Below are 23,503 nucleotides of genomic sequence, written 5' to 3'. Positions count from 1 at the left end.
TTTCAAACTCCTCCTTTGAAAATACCAATTAATTACACCCAAGTACTGTACCTATTATTCCTATTCTCATTTCTTTACATTTGTTTGGGTTAAAGTCTATTAACCATTCCTATGGTCAGCTTTGAAGCCTGGTCAGGTCTTCCTTTAGCATACTGTTGACCATCTGTCCTTGGCTTCATTATTAACTTAGCTTTATATTAAAAAATAAACATGTAAGCACAGACTGCTAATGATTTAGGTAAGAGGACAGGACCCAGCACATGTCCTTGTGGTATCCCTTCTCTTCAGTCTGATTTTTCGCTCGTGCATTGTGAAGACCTGATACGTTTTTCTCACTCTTTCTCAGCATTTACATTCCCTTTCAAACCTAACCCTTAAACTGCTAAGATGTTTAAAATTCCTAGTTTGTGGTGCGCATGAAAAAAAGTATTGAAAACCTATATGGATCAATCGCATACGTTGATTTAGTACAGGATGAAATTGCAGATGTTAGGGTTAAGACTTATGTGAGGGAGCCGGTCGGCCGAGCGGACAGCACGCTGGACTTGTGATCCTGTGGTCCTGGGTTCGATCTCAGGCGCCGGCGAGAAACAATGGGCAGAGTTTCTTTCACCCTATGCCCCCTGTTACCTAGCAGTAAAATAGGTACCTGGGTGTTAGTCAGCTGTAACGGGCTGCTTCCTTGGGGGGTGGAGACCTGGTCGAGGACCGGGCCGCGGGGACACTAAAGCCCCGAAATCATCTCAAGATAACCTCAAGATTGGTTGAGAAGGGTCACTTCAGTTCAAAATCTTTTCCTCTTTGATGTATTGTTGCATTACAAGTCTATTGTTCGTGGAGTGAGATTCCTCGACTCCTAGTCTGTTTTTACATGTTTGAAATCACCTAATGATTAGTAGTTTAGCCTTGAATTGGATAATTCCATCATTCGTTCTTTTGCTTATCTACACATCCTTGTATTAGGAAGGATAACTAGTTTTCACTCCAATTAACTCTATTCGTTAATACATAAAAAAAATGAACTCGTTCGATGTAACAGTGCTGAAATCAATGTGTTTTTTTTTATTAGAAAAAAATTCTAACCTATAACCATGGAAATGGGAAATGGGAGTAAAGAAATGTTTAAAGGTGAAATAAATTCTTCGACAATTTTGATTTTTAATATATACAAGAGAGAGTAACATTGTGTTGAAGAGGAGTAATTCGCTACCGGGTATTTGACCCTCTGGCTGGCCGGGTCTTCAGTAGCCGTAGGAGGCTTGGGGCAGACTTGGTCTTGTAGGTCTGCTGGATCCTTGGCGACGTGGTGAGACCAGTTGGGTCTGTTAGCAGACCGGGTCTTCAGTAGCCGTAGCCGTAGGAGGGCTTGGGGCAGACCGTCTTGTAGGTCTGCTCGGTCTTGGTGACCGTGTGGTACTCCGGGACCACTTGGGTCTGGTACTGGGTCTTGTACTGCACCTCGGTCTTGGTGACGTACTGAGGGACGTATTCGGTCTTGTACACGGTCTGGTACTGGGTCTGTGTAACGTACTGGGTTTGGTATTGGGTCTGAGTGATGTACTGGGGGACATACTCGGTCTTGGTGACGTATTGGGTCTGGTACTGGGTCTGGTATTTGGTTACGTAATGGGTCTGGTACTGGACTTGGGTCTTGTAGACGGTCTCGGTGACGTACTGGGGAACGTACTGGGTCTCGTACTTGGTCACGTACTGGGTCTGGTACTGGGTCTGGTAGTGTGTGGTGGGGACGACCTGGGTCTTGTACACAGTCGTATACACAGGAACCTGCAGGGAGACCAAACAACCAAATTATTCACACTGTCCTACAACCAATAGACATGTTAAAACAAACAAAACAAAATACATATTACAAATAAATGTTAATATTATTAACATTAGTGGTTTATCATTTTCAAGAATAAATACCGTCTTGCTATGTCTTGGGAATCTAATATCATCATCAAAGATGACTGAAACCAAAGTTTTTTTCGCTAGTTTTTGCCTAATAACTCAAGAGTCTTGCTGGACAGGTTCCAGTGTTGAACTTGGCCTGAATTAGTGGCAAGATGTTAAACTTTCCGCGATGATTTTCATCTGAATATCACTTTGTAATGACTTGCTAGACATCGCCCAGGTGGTGATGACTTGCCAGTCATGTAATGAATCTTTGCTTCCTTAATGGACACACACAATACCCTTGAGATTACCTTTCCAGAACTGTTCCAGCACTGACCTCCAGGAACTGGAAAAGTAGGTATCTGTATGGCCTGGTCTCTTTCTATTTCCTAGTCAGTGCCTATCAGAGGGGATCTAATACAGTTCTCTTGACCTGATAGATGTGTGAAGAAATACCTGATTGGTTGGTTCTAGTGTATGCCAATTCAACATCTGCGACTGGACTAGTACTAGTATAGATATGCTGAATCTGACCCGGTACTGATTCGCTCCAGGATCTCCTAAAGCTGAATCATTCCAGCAGCTGAATCATTCCAGCAGCTGAATCATTCCAGCAGCTGAATCATTCCAGCAGCTGAATCATTCCAGCAGCTGAATCATTCCAGCAGCTGAATCATTCCAGCAGCTGAATCATTCCAGCAGCTGAATCATTCCAGCAGCTGAATCATTCCAGCAGCTGAATCAATTCTGACAATGATTTGCTGGATCTACCCCCTAATAGTGACCATTTTTATTTGTTGCAATACTGACCTACTGGACCTGCCCCAGTACTGACCTGCTGGACCTGCCCCAGTACTGACCTGCTGGACCTGCCCCAGTACTGACCTGCTGGACCTGCCCCAGTACTGACCTGCTGCACCTGCCCCAGTACTGACCTGCTGGACCTGCCCCAGTACTGACCTGCTGCACCTGCCCCAGTACTGACCTACTGGACCTGCCCCAGTACTGACCTGCTGGACCTGCCCCAGTACTGACCTGCTGGACCTGCCCCAGTACTGACCTGCTGAACCTGCCCCAGTACTGACCTGCTGGACCTGCCCCAGTACTGACCTGCTGGACCTGCCCCAGTACTGACCTGCTGAACCTGCCCCAGTACTGACCTGCTGGACCTGCCCCAGTACTGACCTGCTGGACCTGCCCCAGTACTGACCTGCTGAACCTGCCCCAGTACTGACCTGCTGGACCTGCCCCAGTACTGACCTGCTGGACCTGCCCCAGTACTGACCTGCTGGACCTGCCCCAGTACTGACCTGCTGGACCTGCCCCAGTACTGACCTACTGGACCTGCCCCAGTACTGACCTGCTGCACCTGCCCCAGTACTGACCTGCTGGACCTGCCCCAGTACTGACCTGCTGGACCTGCCCCAGTACTGACCTGCTGGACCTGCCCCAGTACTGACCTGCTGGACCTGCCCCAGTACTGACCTACTGGACCTGCCCCAGTACTGACCTGCTGCACCTGCCCCAGTACTGACCTGCTGGACCTGCCCCAGTACTGACCTGCTGGACCTGCCCCAGTACTGACCTGCTGGACCTGCCCCAGTACTGACCTGCTGAACCTGCCCCAGTACTGACCTGCTGGACCTGCCCCAGTACTGACCTGCTAGACCTGCCCCAGTACTGACCTGCTGGACCTGCCCCAGTACTGACCTGCTGCACCTGCCCCAGTACTGACCTGCTGGACCTGCCCCAGTACTGACCTGCTGGACCTGCCCCAGTACTGACCTGCTGGACCTGCCCCAGTACTGACCTGCTGGACCTGCCCCAGTACTGACCTGCTGCACCTGCCCCAGTACTGACCTACTGGACCTGCCCCAGTACTGACCTGCTAGACCTGCCCCAGTACTGACCTGCTGCACCTGCCCCAGTACTGACCTGCTGGACCTGCCCCAGTACTGACCTGCTAGACCTGCCCCAGTACTGACCTACTGGACCTGCCCCAGTACTGACCTGCTGGACCTGCCCCAGTACTGACCTGCTGCACCTGCCCCAGTACTGACCTGCTGGACCTGCCCCAGTACTGACCTACTGGATCTGCCCCAGTACTGACCTACTGGACCTGCCCCAGTACTGACCTGCTAGACCTGCCCCAGTACTGACCTGCTGGACCTGCCCCAGTACTGACCTGCTGGACCTGCCCCAGTACTGACCTGCTGGACCTGCCCCAGTACTGACCTGCTGCACCTGCCCCAGTACTGACCTGCTGGACCTGCCCCAGTACTGACCTGCTGAACCTGCACCAGTACTGACCTGCTGGACCTGCCCCGGTACTGACCTGTTGGACCTGCGTCTGGTACTGGGTGACGTACTGGGTCTTGGGGTAGCAGGGGGCGGGTTGGGGGTAGCTGGGGTCAGCCCCCACCGCTGCCACCACACCCAACACCACCACAAACAAACTCCAACACATCATCTCGGATCTGAAACATTAGTTTCAGATATATTATTTAATAACGGTATTGGTAATAAACAGAAAAAGTATATTTTGATCCAAACCAAATAATATAGAGAAAATATCTTAATTTATCCTGGTTAAAAAATGTGAATGTAATTTCACTGTTATTGATAGAATATATTGCATGGATTATGGGATGTTTATCGTAAGTTCTCTAATGGTTTACTTTAGGTGAAAGGGAAGTATTTACCTGAGTTGTTGCCTCTGTGAAGACGAGAAGGGGACTGAAGAGGTGGATCAGGACGGTGGTATTTATAGTGCGGGTCTTGTCTGGGTTGCCAGCTATGATGGGCGACCTTCAAACTTCAAGTTCTGTTGAAGGTCTTCTGGAGATAGTGCGTCCGTGATGCTGTAGAACATCTGATGTTAAGATGCTGTGCTCTCTCACTCTCTCTCTCTCCTGAGAGAGAAGCTATTCTCATCTATCCCCTCATATTGTCTAGGGTAGCAGTGCAAATGTAGATATAAAAAAAACACATAATATAGTGATATTATAGACTTATTATAACATGATATTAGACTTTACAGTTAGCTGCTCGACCTGTATGTCTTCAGACTTGATGTTCTCTTCCTCATCAACACCACTGAGGCCAGACACGAACACATTATTAGTCTTTGCCAGACTTAGGAGATTGTGTACATGTCAATTCTCTTAACCAATCTGCCTCATCACTTCTATGCAAAAGAGGAGTTATCCTCTGTCCTCTTGGATCAGTTCTAGAGATAATGAAAGGTAATTATGAGGAGAAAGAGGCTGGGCTTGTATGGCCAGCGCTTATTAGAGATATGAAGACCTGGGACCAGATTCACGAAGCAGTTACGCAAGCACTTACGAACCTGGGGCCAGATTCACGAAGCCGTTACGCAAGCACTTACGAACCTGTACATCTTTTCTCAATCTTTGGCGTCTTTGTTTACAATTATTAAACAGTTAATGAGCTCCGAAGCACCAGGAGGCCGTTTATAACAATAACAACAGTTGATTGGCAAGTTTTCATGCTTGTAAACTGTTTAATTAAATGTAACCAAAGCCGTCAAAGATTGTGGAAAGATGTACATGTTCGTAAGTGCTTGTGTAACTGCTTCGTGAATCTGGCCTGAAGGATACGGTATGTGAGGAGAATTGGGGATGAGGAACGATACCACTGAAGCCATCGGGGATCGAACTCCAACCCTGCAAGGAGTGAGACCACCGCTGTCGCCATCCAGTTCAAGTGATTGGACACAAAAACTTGGACTCGTAATCAAAAGTCTTTCTAAAACATGAAATACAAAAGAAACACAAGTGTTACCAAACATCCCAAATCCAGATTCCTCCCAACACAAATAAGGTGTTGCGGGTCTACGATTTTGTTTGTCCAAGTTTGCAAAATGCAACACCCACAAATAGGGGGCAGGGGAAACCCTTGGCAATCCGCAGGCTTCCTGTCCTCGTTAGGTTGATAAAGAGATAGTGGCTCTCAGATAAACTCACGACGGCATTCAGTTTACACCCCCCCCCTCCCCTGCCTCCCGCGACTGAAGTGGGGTTCAACACTCCGAAACCTGTAGATCTTTCCTTAATAATAGCAGCTTTGTCTTTTAATAAACAGTTAACTAGTGTCGAAACTTCACGTTCCTGTAGTTGTTTATTGTTTGAAATAACCTCGTATAGCGTTTCGGAGCTCTTTTAGCTGTTTAGTAAATGATTTAAGCCGTAGTGACTGAGGAAAGATGTATAGGTTTCGTATGTGGATGAGTGTATCTAGGCTTCGTGAATCCGTGTTCTGTTTACTGAATGGGTGACAATTCTTTCTTAATACATGTGGGTGTGATTCTTTGAGTCGGCTTGTAAACTGATTCTCTTGAGCAGCAAGCTTGTTCTGGTGCAGCTTATCTTCTCCAGCTTCTTGAAGGTGTAGCTCCTCCACCTGCTTCTTGAAGGTGTAGCTCCTCCACCAGCTTCTTGAAGGTGTAGCTCCTCCACCAGCTTCTTGAAGGTGTAGCTCCTCCACCAGCTTCTTGAAGGTGTAGCTCCTCCACCTGCTTCTTGAAGGTGTAGCTCCTCCACCTGCTTCTTGAAGGTGTAGCTCCTCCACCTGCTTCTTGAAGGTGTAGCTCCTCCACCTGCTTCTTGAAGGTGTAGCTCCTCCACCAGCTTCTTGAAGGTGTAGCTCCTCCACCAGCTTCTTGAAGCCACTTGCAGCTCCTCCACCTGCTTCTTGAAGGTGTAGATCCTCCACCTGCTTCTTGAAGGTGTAGCTCCTCCACCTGCTTCTTGAAGGTGTAGCTCCTCCACCTGCTTCTTGAAGGTGTAGCTCCTCCACCAGCTTCTTGAAGGTGTAGCTCCTCCACCAGCTTCTTGAAGCCACTTGCAGCTCCTCCACCTGCTTCTTGAAGGTGTAGGTCCTCCACCTGCTTCTTGAAGGTGTAGCTCCTCCACCTGCTTCTTGAAGGTGTAGCTTCTTCACCTGCTTCTTGAAGGTGTAGCTCCTCCACCAGCTTCTTGAAGGTGCAGCTCCTCTACCTGCTTCTTGAAGGTGTAGCTCCTCCATCTGCTTCTTGAAGGTGTAGCTCCTCCACCTGCTTCTTGAAGGTGCAGCTCCTCCACCTGCTTCTTGAAGGTGTAGCTTCTTCACCTGCTTCTTGAAGGTGTAGCTCCTCCACCTGCTTCTTGAAGGTGTAGCTCCTGCACCTGCTTCTTGAAGGTGTAGTCCCTCCACCTGCTTCTTGAAGGTGTAGCTCCTCCACCTGCTTCTTGAAGGTGTAGTCCCTCCACCTGCTTCTTGAAGGTGTAGCTCCTCCACCAGCTTCTTGAAGGTGTAACTCCTCCACCTGCTTCTTGAAGGTGTAGTCCCTCCACCTGCTTCTTGAAGGTGTAGCTCCTCCACCAGCTTCTTGAAGGTGTAGCTCCTCCACCAGCTTCTTGAAGGTGTAGCTCCTCCACCTGCTTCTTGAAGGTGTAGCTCCTCCATCTGCTTCTTGAAGGTGTAGCTCCTCCACCTGCTTCTTGAAGGTGTAGCTCCTCCACCTGCTTCTTGAAGCCACTTGTAGCTCCTCCACCTGCTTCTTGAAGGTGTAGCTCCTCCACCTGCTTCTTGAAGCCACTTGTAGCTCCTCCACCTGCTTCTTGAAGGTGTAGCTCCTCCACCTGCTTCTTGAAGCCACTTGTAGCTCCTCCACCAGCTTCTTGAAGGTGTAGCTCCTCCACCTGCTTCTTGAAGCCACTTGTAGCTCCTCCACCTGCTTCTTGAAGGTGTAGCTCCTCCACCTGCTTCTTGAAGCCACTTGTAGCTCCTCCACCTGCTTCTTGAAGGTGTAGCTCCTCCACCTGCTTCTTGAAGCCACTTGTAGCTCCTCCACCAGCTTCTTGAAGGTGTAGCTCCTCCACCTGCTTCTTGAAGCCACTTGTAGCTCCTCCACCTGCTTCTTGAAGGTGTAGCTCCTCCACCTGCTTCTTGAAGGTGTAGCTCCTCCACCTGCTTCTTGAAGGTGTAGCTCCTCCACCTGCTTCTTGAAGGTGTAGCTCCTCCACCTGCTTCTTGAAGGTGTAGCTCCTCCACCTGCTTCTTGAAGGTGTAGCTCCTCCACCTGCTTCTTGAAGCCACTTGTAGCTCCTCCACCTGCTTCTTGAAGGTGTAGCTCCTCCACCTGCTTCTTGAAGGTGTAGCTCCTCCACCTGCTTCTTGAAGCCACTTGTAGCTCCTCCACCTGCTTCTTGAAGGTGTAGCTCCTCCACCTGCTTCTTGAAGGTGTAGCTCCTCCACCTGCTTCTTGAAGGTGTAGCTCCTCCACCTGCTTCTTGAAGGTGTAGCTCCTCCACCTGCTTCTTGAAGGTGTAGCTCCTCCACCTGCTTCTTGAAGGTGTAGCTCCTCCACCTGCTTCTTGAAGGTGTAGCTCCTCCACCTGCTTCTTGAAGGTGTAGCTCCTCCACCAGCTTCTTGAAGGTGTAGCTCCTCCACCTGCTTCTTGAAGGTGTAGCTCCTCCACCAGCTTCTTGAAGGTGTAGCTCCTCCACCTGCTTCTTGAAGGTGTAGCTCCTCCACCTGCTTCTTGAAGCCACTTGTAGCTCCTCCACCTGCTTCTTGAAGGTGTAGCTCCTCCACCTGCTTCTTGAAGGTGTAGCTTCTTCACCTGCTTCTTGAAGGTGTAGCTCCTCCACCTGCTTCTTGAAGGTGTAGCTCCTCCACCTGCTTCTTGAAGGTGTAGCTCCTCCACCAGCTTCTTGAAGGTGTAGCTCCTCCACCTGCTTCTTGAAGGTGTAGCTTCTTCACCTGCTTCTTGAAGGTGTAGCTCCTCCACCTGCTTCTTGAAGGTGTAGCTTCTTCACCTGCTTCTTGAAGGTGTAGCTTCTTCACCTGCTTCTTGAAGCCACTTGTAGCTCCTCCACCTGCTTCTTGAAGGTGTAGCTCCTCCACCTGCTTCTTGAAGGTGTAGCTCCTCCACCAGCTTCTTGAAGGTGTAGCTCCTCCACCTGCTTCTTGAAGGTGTAGCTCCTCCACCAGCTTCTTGAAGGTGTAGCTCCTCCACCTGCTTCTTGAAGGTGTAGCTCCTCCACCTGCTTCTTGAAGGTGTAGCTCCTCCACCTGCTTCTTGAAGGTGTAGCTCCTCCACCAGCTTCTTGAAGGTGTAGCTCCTCCACCTGCTTCTTGAAGGTGTAGCTCCTCCACCTGCTACTTGAAGGTGTAGCTCCTCCACCTGCTTCTTGAAGGTGTAGCTCCTCCACCTGCTTCTTGAAGGTGTAGCTCCTCCACCAGCTTCTTGAAGGTGTAGCTCCTCCACCAGCTTCTTGAAGGTGTAGCTCCTCCACCTGCTTCTTGAAGCCACTTGTAGCTCCTCCACCTGCTTCTTGAAGGTGTAGCTCCTCCACCTGCTTCTTGAAGGTGTAGCTCCTCCACCTGCTTCTTGAAGGTGTAGCTCCTCCATCTGCTTCTTGAAGGTGTAGCTCCTCCACCTGCTTCTTGAAGGTGTAGCTCCTCCACCAGCTTCTTGAAGGTGCAGCTCCTCCACCAGCTTCTTGAAGGTGTAGCTCCTCCACCAGCTTCTTGAAGGTGCAGCTCCTCCACCAGCTTCTTGAAGGTGTAGCTCCTCCATCTGCTTCTTGAAGCCACGATAGCACCTGCCAGCATCTTATTACTGATGACTTAACCCTCAACACCATCATCATTACCATCTACTTGCGTCTCCCCTCCATCATCATCTACTCCTTCCCTCCCCTCATCAGTTACCCTCCTCCTCCTCCTCCTCCTCCTCCTCCTCCTCCTCCTCCTCCTCCTCTCCCTCTGCCACTCCGTCAAAAAAGCAGCGGTTTTGTGTGTAAACAGAAACGTACAAACCCAAGCAACCCACCTAACCTGGTCGATACAGGATACGTCAATATTGCGGAGCTGTAATTTTGTACTAATGCGTTGGATTTTTAACGTATTAGTTAATTTCGTAAAGAAAACGCGACTTTGGAAGAGGAAGAAGCCGAGATTCCTAAGTCATTGAACACATCGGTGTCAGGTGTTTGTAGAGCGAGAAAGTTGCCACACACCAATAGTCACGTGTGTGTGTGTGTTTGTGGATTAAATGACTAATACAGTCATGTGTGTGTGGATTAATGACTAATACAGTCACGTGTGTGTGGATTAATGACTAATACAGTCGTGTGTGTGGATTAATGACTTATACAGTCATGTGTGTGTGTGGATTAATGACTAATACAGTCATGTGTGTGGATTAAATGACTAATACAGTCACGTGTGTGTGGATTAAATGACTAATACAGTCGTGTGTGTGGATTAATTGGCTGTCATGTGCGTGGATAGACTCAGTCAAGTGGATTAATTAGCTGGCATGTGTGTGGATTGACTCCGTCAAGTGGATTAATTGACTCAATCATGCGTGTGGATTAATTGGTTTAGTCATGTGTGGTTTAATTGGTTAATACAGCCATATGTGTGTGTGTGTGTTGGCTCAATAATTACGTGTGAGAATTAACTAGCTCAATCCAGTCATGTGTGTGGATTAATTGTTTGAGTCATGTGTACTTGTACTCATTAACGTCAGTGGTTCGTAGGTAATTTCCAGAGTGAATTAGTACTAACAGGGCGATACGTACATTTACAGATTTGTGTCCACAGGATCTAGGTTTTAGCTCTTGGACCCCGCCTTTTCAACCGTGGGATGTGTCAGGACTCCCGGCCTATTTTCGCCTATATCTACTGGTTGGTAGATTGATCTATCTACCTTTCGCCAGGTGCTCATATCCTCATGATTCAATCAACATCAAATGTTCAACTCTTGCATCAGGTGCCTGTATACCGCTAGGTGAGCAGAGGCAGCAGGTGAATGAAACCACTGCCCAAACGCGTCTGTTCTGCTGTGCGTGGGTATGAATGCGACTGAAAGGGTTAATATATTATCTTTCAGTCATATTCAATTACGAGAGAGGGAGAGATTGAGAGAGGAGAGAGAGGAGAGTGAGAAAAGAGAGAGAGGAGAAGAGAGAGAAAAGAGAAAAGAGAGATAAGAGAGAAGAGAAAGAGAAGAGAGATAAGAGAAAAGAGAAGAGAGAGAAAAGAGAGATAAGAGAGAGAGAAGAGAGAAAAGAGAGAGGAGAGAGAGAAGAGAGAAAAGAGGAGAGAGATAGATCTTTCTATCTTTCCTTAAAAGCCTTTCCTTTAAAACATACACTACCCGGGTTCTCTCCTCGCTATAATCTGTCACGTTAAGAACATGTCCCCTCAGTACACAAATACACCTGTAATCAGGTCAGGCGACTACATAAAGGCTCTGCTACACAACTGGCTCCAGCTTAATCCAGCGACATGATTGCAACTTGGCGTTATAGAAAGTTTATTCCTCGTGGAAACCAAATCATTTCATCAAATTAGTCTCCAAGAGCGAGTCTTCAGATGAGATTGTAATTGTTACAGACTCAGCTATTTGGAACTCAAAGCTCCAAGTAGCACGGGCTATGGTGAGCCCGTCAGATGAGATGATGTAGGTCTGAGCTTAACCGTTCATTAGCAGCTCGTTATTTCATACGCTATGGTCCCAAACGTACAAAATAAAGGGTACAATGAAAAGTAGCACCTCAAGGATATCCGTTTTCTATACATGGTTGTGTTGTTGGGTTAGGGGGGTGGCTTGGGTACGTAGGTTTTAATACCTCTTATTTTGAATGCTATGGCAGCTGAAGAACACGGACCGCATTAACAGCGTTCCGAATTAAGCTTTATAACACAAACCTCAATGATAATTTTCATCTAGTTGCAAATATATTATTTATGGCCATATGAAATCCGTATTAGCACATTCACGCGTATATAACAAATTAGTAAAGTGTTATTGAACAAAATCGAAGAATCTTGAGAGGTAAGAAAAATTTGTTGGTTAGAAATGTTCAAATTGTTTATTTACAAAATTCAAAAACCGTAATTTCGATGAAAAGTGGAATCCACTACCGGGTATTTGACCCTCTGGCGGACCGAGTCTTCAGTAGCCGTAGGAGGGCTTGGGGCAGACCGTCTTGTAGGTCTGCTGGGTCTTGGTGACCGTGTGGTACTCTGGGACCACTTGGGTCTGGTACTGGGTCTTGTACTGCACCTCGGTCTTGGTGACGTACTGGGGGACGTATTCGGTCTTGTACACGGTCTGGTACTGGGTCTGTGTAACGTACTGGGTTTGGTATTGGGTCTGAGTGATGTACTGGGGGACATACTCGGTCTTGGTGACGTATTGGGTCTGGTACTGGGTCTGGTATTTGGTTACGTACTGGGTCTGGTACTGGACTTGGGTCTTGTAGACGGTCTCGGTGACGTACTGGGGAACGTACTGGGTCTCGTACTTGGTCACGTACTGGGTCTGGTACTGGGTCTGGTAGTGTGTGGTGGGGACGACCTGGGTCTTGTACACAGTCGTATACACAGGAACCTGCAGGGAGACCAAACAAATACATTATTTACAACCTGCGAGGAGACCAAACAAATACATTATTTACAACCTGCAGGAAGACCAAACAAACAAATTATTCACAATGTTCTACAACAAATAAACATGTTAGAATATTTGTAACAATGAATTAGTTCTTGCAAATACACGTTTGACAGCTGCGCTTAAGATGATCCTCTTTAAAGTTGAGACGGTACTCTACCTACTGCTAAGGTGCTCTTCTAGAATTTCCAAAGAGTCTAAGTTCTTCTAACTAGATTTGTATACAACTGCTTGGTCATTGAAGGATTACTTCCCGTTTGACCTGCCCCAGTACTGGCCTTGTTGGACCTGCCCCAGTACTGACCTACTGGACCTACTCCCAGTACTGGCCTGCTGGACCTACTCCCAGTACTGACCTGCTCGACCTACCCCAGTACTGACCTGTTGGACCTACCCCGGTACTGACCTGCTGGACCTGCCCCAGTACTGGCCTGTTGGACCTGCACCAGTACTGACCTGCTGGACCTGCCCCAGTACTGACCTGCTCGACCTACCCCAGTACTGACCTGCTCGACCTACCCCAGTACTGACCTGCTCGACCTACCCCAGTACTGACCTGTTGGACCTGCCCCAGTACTGACCTATTGGACCTGCCCCAGTACTGGCCTTGTTGGACCTGCCCCAGTACTGACCTACTGGACCTGCCCCAGTACTGACCTGCTGGACCTGCCCCAGTACTGACCTGCTCGACCTACCCCAGTACTGACCTGCTCGACCTACCCCAGTACTGACCTGTTGGACCTGCCCCAGTACTGACCTGCTGGACCTGCCCCAGTACTGACCTGTTGGACCTGCGTCTGGTACTGGGTGACGTACTGGGTCTTGGGGTAACAGGGGGCGGGTTGGGGGTAGCTGGGGTCAGCCCCCACCGCTGCCACCACACCCAACACCACCACCACAAACAAACTTGGTGACACCATCTTCAAACCCAGAAGAAAAAAGAAGTTTTAAAATTACAACTCTGAAACTAAATATATATATTCGTAATAAAGTCATGTTTCATTATTGAATGAGCTTCTATATCGCTAGTTTTTAAGAACTGTAAGATAGAGATTAAAAGAGATGATACGTTAATGAGATAAGCAGAGAAGGTTAGCTCACCTTCGGAGATGTTTCCTCTGTACTGGTCAGAAGCAGACTGATGATTGACGATGCTCGGCGGCCTTATATATGTGGCGGCGGCCTTCCTCCTGTTGACAGATAGTTCATTTTTTCCTGTCGATTTTGAAGGTTGTACGTGAACTGGGTGTGGCTCTGATGGCCAGCCAGAGTGACATCTGGCACTCCTGATCCCTGAGTGACTCCTGGCACTTCTGGTCCCCGAGTGACATCTGGCACTCCTGGTCCCAGAGTGACTCCTGGCACTTCTGGTCCCCGAGTGACATCTGGCACTTCTGGTCCCCGAGTGACATCTGGCACTCCTGGTCCCCGAGTGACATCTGGCACTCCTGGTCCCAGAGTGATTCCTGGCACTCCTGGTCCCAGAGTGACATCTGGCACTCCTGGTCCCAGAGTGACATCTGGCACTCCTGATCCCAGAGTGATTCCTGGCACTTTTTATCCCAGAGTGATTCCTGGCACTCCTGGTCCCCGAGTGATTCCTGGCACTTTTTTTTATCCCAAAAGGATTCTCTGAATACTTTTGAAGACCACGGAGTAGATTTGATGAAGACTTTACACACGAAACTTAATCTTGCTTGATCACCAGTATCACCAAGGGTGATACTGGTGTGTGTGTACTGGTGATTAATATCACCAGTACACACACAACACAGCAGTTGTAACATCAGGATCTGCGGGTTGGTACAACAATTCAACCAACTACGAACCACTTAGTTTGAGGAAAGGGAGCAGTAGACCAACAGAAAGTACTCCTACATCGCAACAGGCTTGGATACCCCATGTGCAATCTACTTTCCTCAAGGTGTCTACCGTCGTCTACCTTTAAGTTCTACAAAACCAGATATTCACCTTGTAAGACGTGTGTGAAGGTGTGGTAGATCGTTGGAGTAGTCAAGCGAGGCAAGTCTATAGACATAAGTGCAACTCTGGACCCATTTAAGTGGCTTTCACACTGGTGCCCCATTTAAGTGAATTTCAAAAGTGTGTTCAAATAAGAACATAAGAATCAAGGTAACTGCAGCCTCTGGCTGGCCCACTGGGCGGGCCCTAAGCCTCTGGCTGGCCCACTGAGCGGGCCCTAAGCCTCTGGCTGGCCCATTAAGTGTTGCTTGTTTCTGTTTTACTTGGGCGGAGTATGAGTATTTATGACTCGTATGGTCGCTTCAGTAAAATTTTGTCCCATGTGTTTAACAACTTCTTCTGCTCTGTTGAATCTAAGTTGAAATCTTAATGGGTTTGTAACTGTGCACTGTGTTAGATAATGTTCCAGTGGTCTGTTGTGGTTGTAACTGTGCAGGACAGGACCTGCACAGTTACAACCCACACAGTGCACAGTTACAGCCACAACAGACCACTGGAACATTATCTAACAGTGCACAGTTACAGCCACAACAGACCACTGGAACATTATCTAACAGTGCACAGTTACAGCCACAACAGGCCACTGGAACATTATCTAACAGTGCACAGTTACAGCCACAACAGACCACTGGAACATTATCTAACAGTGCACAGTTACAGCCACAACAGACCACTGGAACATTATCTAACACAGTGCACAGTTACAACCACAACAGACCACTGGAACATTATCTAACAGTGCACAGTTACAGCCACAACAGACCACTGGAACATTATCTAACACAGTACACAGTTACAAACCCATTAAGATTTCAACTTAGATCCAACAGAGCAGAAGTTGTTAAACACATATGGCAAAATCTTCCTGAAGCGACCATACGAGTCATCAATACTTTTTACTGAAGCGACCATACGAGTCATAAATACTTCTTACTGAAGCGACCATACGAGTCGTAAATACTTCTTACTGAAGCGACCATACGAGTCGTAAATACTTCTTACTGAAGCGACCATACGAGTCATATATACTTCTTACTGAAGCGACCATACGAGTCATCAATACTTCTTACTGAAGCGACCATACGAGTCATCAATACTTCTTACTGAAGCGACCATACGAGTCATATATACTTCTTACTGAAGCGACCATACGAGTCATCAATACTTCTTACTGAAGCGACCATACGAGTCGTAAATACTTCTTACTGAAGCGACCATACGAGTCATCAATACTTCTTACTGAAGCGACCATACGAGTCGTAAATACTTCTTACTGAAGCGACCATACGAGTCATTAATACTTCTTACTGAAGCGACCATACGAGTCATCAATACTTCTTACTGAAGCGACCATACGAGTCATCAATACTCATACTCCGCCCAAGTAAAACAGAAACAAGCAAGTCTTAGTGGACCAGCCAGAGGCTTAGGGCCCGCCCAGTGGACCAGCCAGAGGCTTAGGGCCCGCCCAGTGGACCAGCCAGAGGCTTAGGGCCCGCCCAGTGGACCAGCCAGAGGCTTAGGGCCCGCCCAGTGGGCCAGCCAGAGGCTTAGGGCCCGCCCAGTGGGCCAGCCAGAGGCTTAGGGCCCGCCCAGTGGGCCAGCCAGAGGCTTAGGGCCCGCCCAGTGGGCCAGCCAGAGGCTTAGGGCCCGCCCAGTGGGCCAGCCAGAGGCTTAGGGCCCGCCCAGTGGGCCAGCCAGAGGCTTAGGGCCCGCCCAGTGGGCCAGCCAGAGGCTTAGGACCCGCCCAGTGGGCCAGCCAGAGGCTTAGGGCCCGCCCAGTGGACCAGCCAGAGGCTTAGGGCCCGCCCAGTGGGCCAGCCAGAGGCTTAGGGCCCGCCCAGTGGACCAGCCAGAGGCTTAGGGCCCGCCCAGTGGGCCAGCCAGAGGCTTAGGGCCCGCCCAGTGGGCCAGCCAGAGGCTTAGGACCCGCCCAGTGGGCCAGCCAGAGGCTTAGGGCCCGCCCAGTGGACCAGCCAGAGGCTTAGGGCCCGCCCAGTGGGCCAGCCAGAGGCTTAGGGCCCGCCCAGTGGACCAGCCAGAGGCTTAGGGCCCGCCCAGTGGGCCAGCCAGAGGCTTAGGGCCCGCCCAGTGGACCAGCCAGAGGCTTAGGGCCCGCCCAGTGGGCCAGCCAGAGGCTTAGGGCCCGCCCAGTGGACCAGCCAGAGGCTTAGGGCCCGCCCAGTGGACCAGCCAGAGGCTTAGGGCCCGCCCAGTGGACCAGCCAGAGGCTTAGGGCCCGCCCAGTGGGCCAGCCAGAGGCTTAGGGCCCGCCCAGTGGGCCAGCCAGAGGCTTAGGGCCCGCCCAGTGGACCAGCCAGAGGCTTAGGGCCCGCCCAGTGGACCAGCCAGAGGCTTAGGGCCCGCCCAGTGGGCCAGCCAGAGGCTTAGGGCCCGCCCAGTGGACCAGCCAGAGGCTTAGGGCCCGCCCAGTGGGCCAGCCAGAGGCTTAGGGCCCGCCCAGTGGACCAGCCAGAGGCTTAGGGCCCGCCCAGTGGACCAGCCAGAGGCTTAGGGCCCGCCCAGTGGACCAGCCAGAGGCTTAGGGCCCGCCCAGTGGGCCAGCCAGAGGCTTAGGGCCCGCCCAGTGGGCCAGCCAGAGGCTTAGGGCCCGCCCAGTGGACCAGCCAGAGGCTTAGGGCCCGCCCAGTGGACCAGCCAGAGGCTTAGGGCCCGCCCAGTGGGCCAGCCAGAGGCTTAGGGCCCGCCCAGTGGGCCAGCCAGAGGCTTAGGGCCCGCCCAGTGGGCCAGCCAGAGGCTTAGGGCCCGCTCAGTGGACCAGCCAGAGGCTTAGGGCCCGCCCAGTGGGCCAGCCAGAGGCTTAGGGCCCGCCCAGTGGACCAGCCAGAGGCTTAGGGCCCGCCCAGTGGACCAGCCAGAGGCTTAGGGCCCGCCCAGTGGGCCAGCCAGAGGCTTAGGGCCCGCCCAGTGGGCCAGCCAGAGGCTTAGGGCCCGCCCAGTGGGCCAGCCAGAGGCTTAGGGCCCGCGCAGTGGACCAGCCAGAGGCTTAGGGCCCGCCCAGTGGGCCAGCCAGAGGCTTAGGGCCCGCCCAGTGGGCCAGCCAGAGGCTTAGGGCCCGCCCAGTGGGCCAGCCACAGGCTTAGGGCCCGCCCAGTGGGCCAGCCAGAGGCTTAGGGCCCGCCCAGTGGGCCAGCCAGAGGCTTAGGGCCCGCCCAGTGGACCAGCCAGAGGCTTAGGGCCCGCCCAGTGGGCCAGCCAGAGGCTTAGGGCCCGCCCAGTGGGCCAGCCAGAGGCTTAGGGCCCGCGCAGTGGACCAGCCAGAGGCTTAGGGCCCGCCCAGTGGGCCAGCCAGAGGCTTAGGGCCAGCGCAGGAATATCCCTGCGAAAAAAAAAAACACTTCCTGGATGACCAACCTAAATAGGTTTATCTAAAGTGGCGTTGAAGGTCACCTTGAGTGAGGAAATTCTCTCTCTCTCTCTCTCTCTCTCTCTCTCTCTCTCTCTCTCTCTCTCTCTCTCTCTCTCTCTCTCTCTCTCTCTCTATCACTCATTATCTCATTTTCTCTCATGATTCAGTCTCTCTCTCTATCACTCATTCTCTCTCTCTCTATCACTCATTCTCTCTCTCTCTCTCTATCACTCATTCTCTCTCTCTCTCTCTATCACTCATTCTCTCTCTCTCTCTCTATCACTCATTCTCTCTCTCTCTCTATCACTCATTCTCTCTCTCTCTATCACTCATTCTCTCTCTCTCTCTCTATCACTCATTATCTCATTTTCTCTCTCAATCACTCATTATCTCATTTTCTCTCATGTTTCAGTCTCTTTCTCTCTCTCTCTCTCTCTCTCTCTCTCTCTCTCTCTCTCTCTCTCTCTCTCTCTCTCTCTCTCTCTCTCTCTCTCTCTCTCTCTCTCTCTTTCTATCACTCATTATCTCATTTTCTCTCATGATTCAGTCTCTCTCTCTATCACTCATTCTCTCTCTCTCTATCACTCATTCTCTCTCTCTCTCTCTCTATCACTCATTCTCTCTCTCTCTCTCTATCACTCATTCTCTCTCTCTCTCTATCACTCATTCTCTCTCTCTCTATCACTCATTCTCTCTCTCCCTCTCTATCACTCATTATCTCATTTTCTCTCTCAATCACTCATTATCTCATTTTCTCTCATGTTTCAGTCTCTTTCTCTCTCTCTCTCTCTCTCTCTCTCTCTCTCTCCCCAGGAGGTGTTCACTCTGGTCGTGTAGGCCGGAGTCAGAGGGTCCAAGAGTGTACAGTCTTAACACACACGGCTCTGTGGTGTAATTCCCGACTAAAGACCTCGTCAATTTATGGAGCAACACCACAGCTCGTCTTGGTTTCCTCCCATGACTGCTGCAACACATTACACAGCTTTAGTTACAACCTTTATTATTGCTGATTAACGGCACAACTGGTTCCGTACCCGATTCTCAGAACCCGGTGCAAGTCTGACTGGGTAAGGGTGAACCTGGGGCCAGATTCACGAGAGCACTTACGAACGTGTACATCTTTCCTCAATCTTTGACGACTTTGGTTACATTTTTTGAACAGTTTGCAAGCATGAAAACTTGCCAATCAACTGTTGTTATTGTTATAAACAGCCTCCTGGTGCTTCGGAGCTCATTAACTGTATAATAATTGGGAACAAAGCTGTCAAAGATTGAGAAAAGATGTACAAGTGCTTGCGTAACTGCTTCGTGAATCTGGCCCCAGAGGCTCACCTCTGGGTAAGGTGAGCTTGCCTTACTCTGACTGGGTTAGGGTGAACCAGAGGCTATCTTGAGGTTATCTTGAGATGATTTCGGGGCTTTAGTGTCCCCGCGGCCCGGTCCTCGACCAGGCCTCCACCCCCAGGAAGCAGCCCGTGACATAGGTCATACATAGGTCATAAAAGTATTTGTGTGTACGTCTGATACCATACTACTTGTGAAGGAGGAAATGTATGTTTATCTCTCAGAATGTTTGGTAATATGTTTATTGCTTGTGATGTGTGTCTATGTATGTATTAACACGATGTACTGAACGGGGTGAGAATAGCTTGAGCTACCTCATCCCTTTGTGTGTATTTTACACCAATAAACTTATTTCAATTTCAATTTCAATCCCCCCCTCCTCTTCCCTTAATCACCAGCCCTCCCTCTCTCCCTCTCTCCCCCTCTCCCTCTTCTCCCCCTCTCCCTCTCCCGTAAAGCATGCCCCTGGTCCAAGGACCTACCGGTGGACCAATTCGAAGGTAACGTTAAGCACACGAGAGCTGACAAAAACTTCAAAAAATAATTAACATCGTGACTTGGGCCAAGGGTGTCAGCAGGAAGCGTTGTGGGGCATTTTGAGAGTAATTAATGACTCATGACTGGTGGGTACAGGGCATGGGTAGAGAAGGAGGGGGGGGGTACAGTAGATGGGGGGGGGTGGAGGTGGTTGAAGGGCATGGGGGGGGGGGGAAGAGACTCTTGCATGGGCATGAAGATGAAAAGGATAGGGGATGATGGGGTGGCGGTGGGAGGGGGGTGGATAGAGTGGTAAGGAGGAAGGAGAGGGAGATAGTAAGGGAGATAGAAGGAAGTGAAGTAGAAGGAAGTGAAGTAGGAACAAGGAACTAGACTAAAGAAAATGAGCGATTTCTTTTTTCCTACTTGTAAATACACACAGAAATCACAATAGCGTGATGCATCAAATGAACAAATATTTGACCATGTCGCGGCCTAGTCGACTTAAGGCAGCGTCTGGGATCATCCCGGGCCTAAGTTCGAGCCCTCATCACGGCCCTCGTCGATTTGTTTACATTTGTGTGAAAATAAATGTATCCCGGATTACCACCGGAAACGATTCATGCGTCAAGACGACAGCCAAGCTGCTTCTGAAGAGCTACAACACCTTGAGACGAAACTTCTCTATACAGCGGGTATCTCTCAGACCCAGTGTATTTAATACATTAGCAGGAGGAAATAAATTCTTCGCGTCTATAAAATATACACAAACATGGCTCCATTTACATAATTTATTTATACATTCAGACCAGAAATGGCCTAATAAAAAATCAAAATTTACAGATACAGCGACAATAAGATGGTATAATTAGCTCAATAACAAAAAGGGTGAACTAGGTTAGGTTAACAGTGTTTAACAGTTAAACACTGTTAAGTGCTGCCATCTACACACTCAGGAGAGAACTACCTGCTTCCACCACCTCCACTAACCCAACCAATGAGAATATAGGCCTAAAGTAACCCTCCCCCCTCCCCCCCACCTCGATACCAACATGGTACTGGGTGAACATTCTAACTATCTACTTGCATATAAAATATTAACAATCCTCTCTATTAACTATATTTACTTTCCCTCTACAAAAGTTATTATAACCCCTCGGGTCTTATGTCCATTAACACAATAATAAACTTAAAATAATATTTTTATGTTCGAGATATTCCACAATCTCGTGTTTGAAGGCGGTGAGTCACAATAACGTGGCTAAAGTATGTTGACCAGACCACACACTAGAAGGTGAAGGGACGACGACGACGTTTCGGTCCGTCCTGGACCATTCTCCTGATTCTTTGCTGTAATTTTTGCTTTGTATACAATACGTGTTTGTTCTTCAGGGGACAGGACCCTCATGCTGGGATTAGCCTCTCAGCTGGTCCGTAATTGGTCACAGTCGAGGTGTTGGGTAGTTATTATAGGCTTTTCGTGTCGTTATAGTGATTTGCCACACCACCTTATGTCCAGACGAGGAGTCACAATAACGTGGCTGAAACAACCGACTTGAGAATGGTCCAGGACGGACCAAAACGTCGTCGTCCCTTCACTTTCTAGTGTGGAGTCTGGTCAACATATCCACCGAACACCTCCCTATATCCACCGAGGTATATTTGTACCAATGATGGATCAGTATGCATCCACCACTGTGGCCCTCATCTGTCGCAAGGCAGAGGAAAATATTGCCTAGCTGCCATGAAAGACAAGCAAACTGTTGATGCAATATAGATATATATACACTGATTTCGCGAGGAGCTTTCGACAAGCGTGACTATGGTATTATTGCACACAAAATGCGCACGAAAGGAATTTACTGACGAGGTAGGAAATTTAAGATCCATCTTTCTTAACAAACAGAGTAAGAGTCATCACAGCAAGATCCAGATCATCCACCGCGAAAAAGCTCAGTATATCGGTATACTTTGTAAAGCTCAAAAGCCGTGTAGACTCAGTATATACCGTAAAAAGTTCAAGTGCGGTATATCAAGGTATATCCGCGCTCGCTCCGGGACCTCATGCTCATATCATAGACAAGAACACAAAGTTATGGTATACCATATTATCCTCTGCTGACCACTCCGCTAAGGAGTACCTAAGACATCGTTCAGAGATGAGTGACGAGGCGTAGGGTTGGGCGAAGAACTTTGTGTTCTGACTTCGAAGTGAACGTCGAAGTCTGTCTTCGTCTCTCTTCGTTCGTGTTTTGTTTTTCTTTCTCTCGTAATGATTGGTTACATATCCTACCTCTCACCTGGTTGATTGGGGGGCAAATATCACCCAATCATTCATCTCGCCAATCGTTTCAACAATCATCGATCATTCATCAGTCACCAGTCATTGTATTCTAAGGAGATCTGCTGACTCATCATTATTATGAACGATAACATAAGAATCATGGAGGAGGTAGAGGTTACTTTGTTTGTTTTCCTGCTTACTTTTGTGTACTCACCTAGTTGTGCTTGCGGGGGTTGAGCTCTGGCTCTTTGGTCCCGCCTCTCAACTGTCAATCAACTGGTGTACAGGTTCCTGAGCCTATTGGGCTCTATCATATCTACACTTGAAACTGTGTATGGAGTCAGCCTCCACCACATCACTGCCTAATGCATTCCATTTGTTAACTACTCTGACACTGAAATGGCCTTTCTAACGCCCCTGTGGCTCATGTGGGTACTCAGTCTCCACCTGTGTCCCCTTGTTCGTGTCCTTCCCGTGTTAAATTGTCTTTGTGTGATACAGTTATTGATGTGGTTTGTGTGTATGTTGGCTGTTGCTGGACCCTATCCCTCCCTCCACCTGCTACAGACACCCTCCCCTCCACCCCCCTCCCTCCACCTGCTACAGACACCCCCTCCCTCCACCTGCTACAGACACCCTCCCCTCCACCCCCCTCCCTCCACCTGCTACAGAGCCCCCCTCCACCCCCCTCCCTCCACCTGCTACAGAAACCCTCCTCTCCACCCCCCCTCCACCTGCTACACACCCCCTTCCCCCCCACCTGCTACAGACACCCTCCCCTCCACCCCCCTCCCTCCACCTGCTACAGAAACCCTCCTCTCCACCCCCCTCCACCTGCCACAGACCCCTCCCCCCTCCACCTGCTACACACCCCCCTCCCCCCCCACCTGCTACAGACACCCTCCCCTCCACCCCCCTCCCTCCACCTGCTACAGAAACCCTCCTCTCCGCCCCCCCCCCCTCCACCTGCCACAGACCCCTCCCCCCTCCACCTGCTACACACCCCCCCTCCCCCCCACCTGCTACAGACACCCTCCCCTCCACCCCCCTCCCTCCACCTGCTACAGAAACCCTCCTCTCCGCCCCCCCCTCCACCTGCCACAGACCCCTCCCCCCTCCACCTGCTACACCCCCCCTCCCCCCCACCTGCTACAGACACCCTCCCCTCCACCCCCCTCCCTCCACCTGCCACAGACCCCTCCCCCTCCACCTGCCACAGACCCCTCCCCCTCCACCTGCTAATGACCTCCACAGCCAGTCCCCATAAACAAAGGCCAACCGCTTGTTAATACAGCCGCCAAACCCTGTTTATGAATTAAAAAACTCTACACACGACTCTCAGCTGATGACGTTCGAACACTTCCCGAACAGTGCTTAGCTTACCTTCTCTGTTCGAATCCCGCCACTGTGTATGTTCAAAAACGTACAACAGTTAACAACGGACCCCAAAAAAACACCTAATCTAACTTATTTCTAACTATACACTAAATTATAATATGTCATTTTTTAATAAAACACAGAATTTTAGTACTTACTGAATACACCTCTTGGGAGGAGGAGGGGGTTGTCAGCCGCCGCTTTAACGAACCTAGGGTGACACCCCCATCACCCTATACCACCCTCAATTCGTTCCATGGCATCACAATTTGCACACGTTAACAAAAAAAAGTAGAAATC

General features: G+C 49.7%; 2 protein-coding genes across 2 annotated transcripts; both read right to left on the bottom strand.

Moving 5' to 3' along the window:
- Window positions 1-1,193: 1,193 nt before the first annotated feature.
- LOC123746452 (adhesive plaque matrix protein-like) lies at window positions 1,194-4,996 on the bottom strand. The gene is made up of 3 exons (XM_045727981.2): window positions 4,599-4,996; window positions 4,232-4,373; window positions 1,194-1,785 (listed from the first exon to the last, which is right to left on the bottom strand). The coding sequence occupies exons 2-3, from the start codon at window positions 4,364-4,366 to the stop codon at window positions 1,342-1,344; spliced, it is 579 nt and encodes a 192-aa protein (XP_045583937.2). The 5' UTR covers window positions 4,367-4,373; window positions 4,599-4,996; the 3' UTR covers window positions 1,194-1,341.
- A 6,777-nt stretch (window positions 4,997-11,773) lies between these two features.
- Window positions 11,774-13,502, bottom strand: LOC123746451 (adhesive plaque matrix protein). Its single transcript, XM_045727980.1, has 3 exons — window positions 13,470-13,502; window positions 13,151-13,288; window positions 11,774-12,308 (listed from the first exon to the last, which is right to left on the bottom strand). The coding sequence occupies exons 2-3, from the start codon at window positions 13,286-13,288 to the stop codon at window positions 11,871-11,873; spliced, it is 576 nt and encodes a 191-aa protein (XP_045583936.1). The 5' UTR covers window positions 13,470-13,502; the 3' UTR covers window positions 11,774-11,870.
- Between the last annotated feature and the right edge of the window lie 10,001 nt (window positions 13,503-23,503).

This window comes from Procambarus clarkii, chromosome 90 (assembly GCF_040958095.1).
Source record: "Procambarus clarkii isolate CNS0578487 chromosome 90, FALCON_Pclarkii_2.0, whole genome shotgun sequence".
In the NCBI taxonomy this organism is placed as follows: Eukaryota; Metazoa; Arthropoda; class Malacostraca; order Decapoda; family Cambaridae; genus Procambarus; species Procambarus clarkii.
This window is presented reverse-complemented; position numbering and strand designations above follow the sequence as displayed.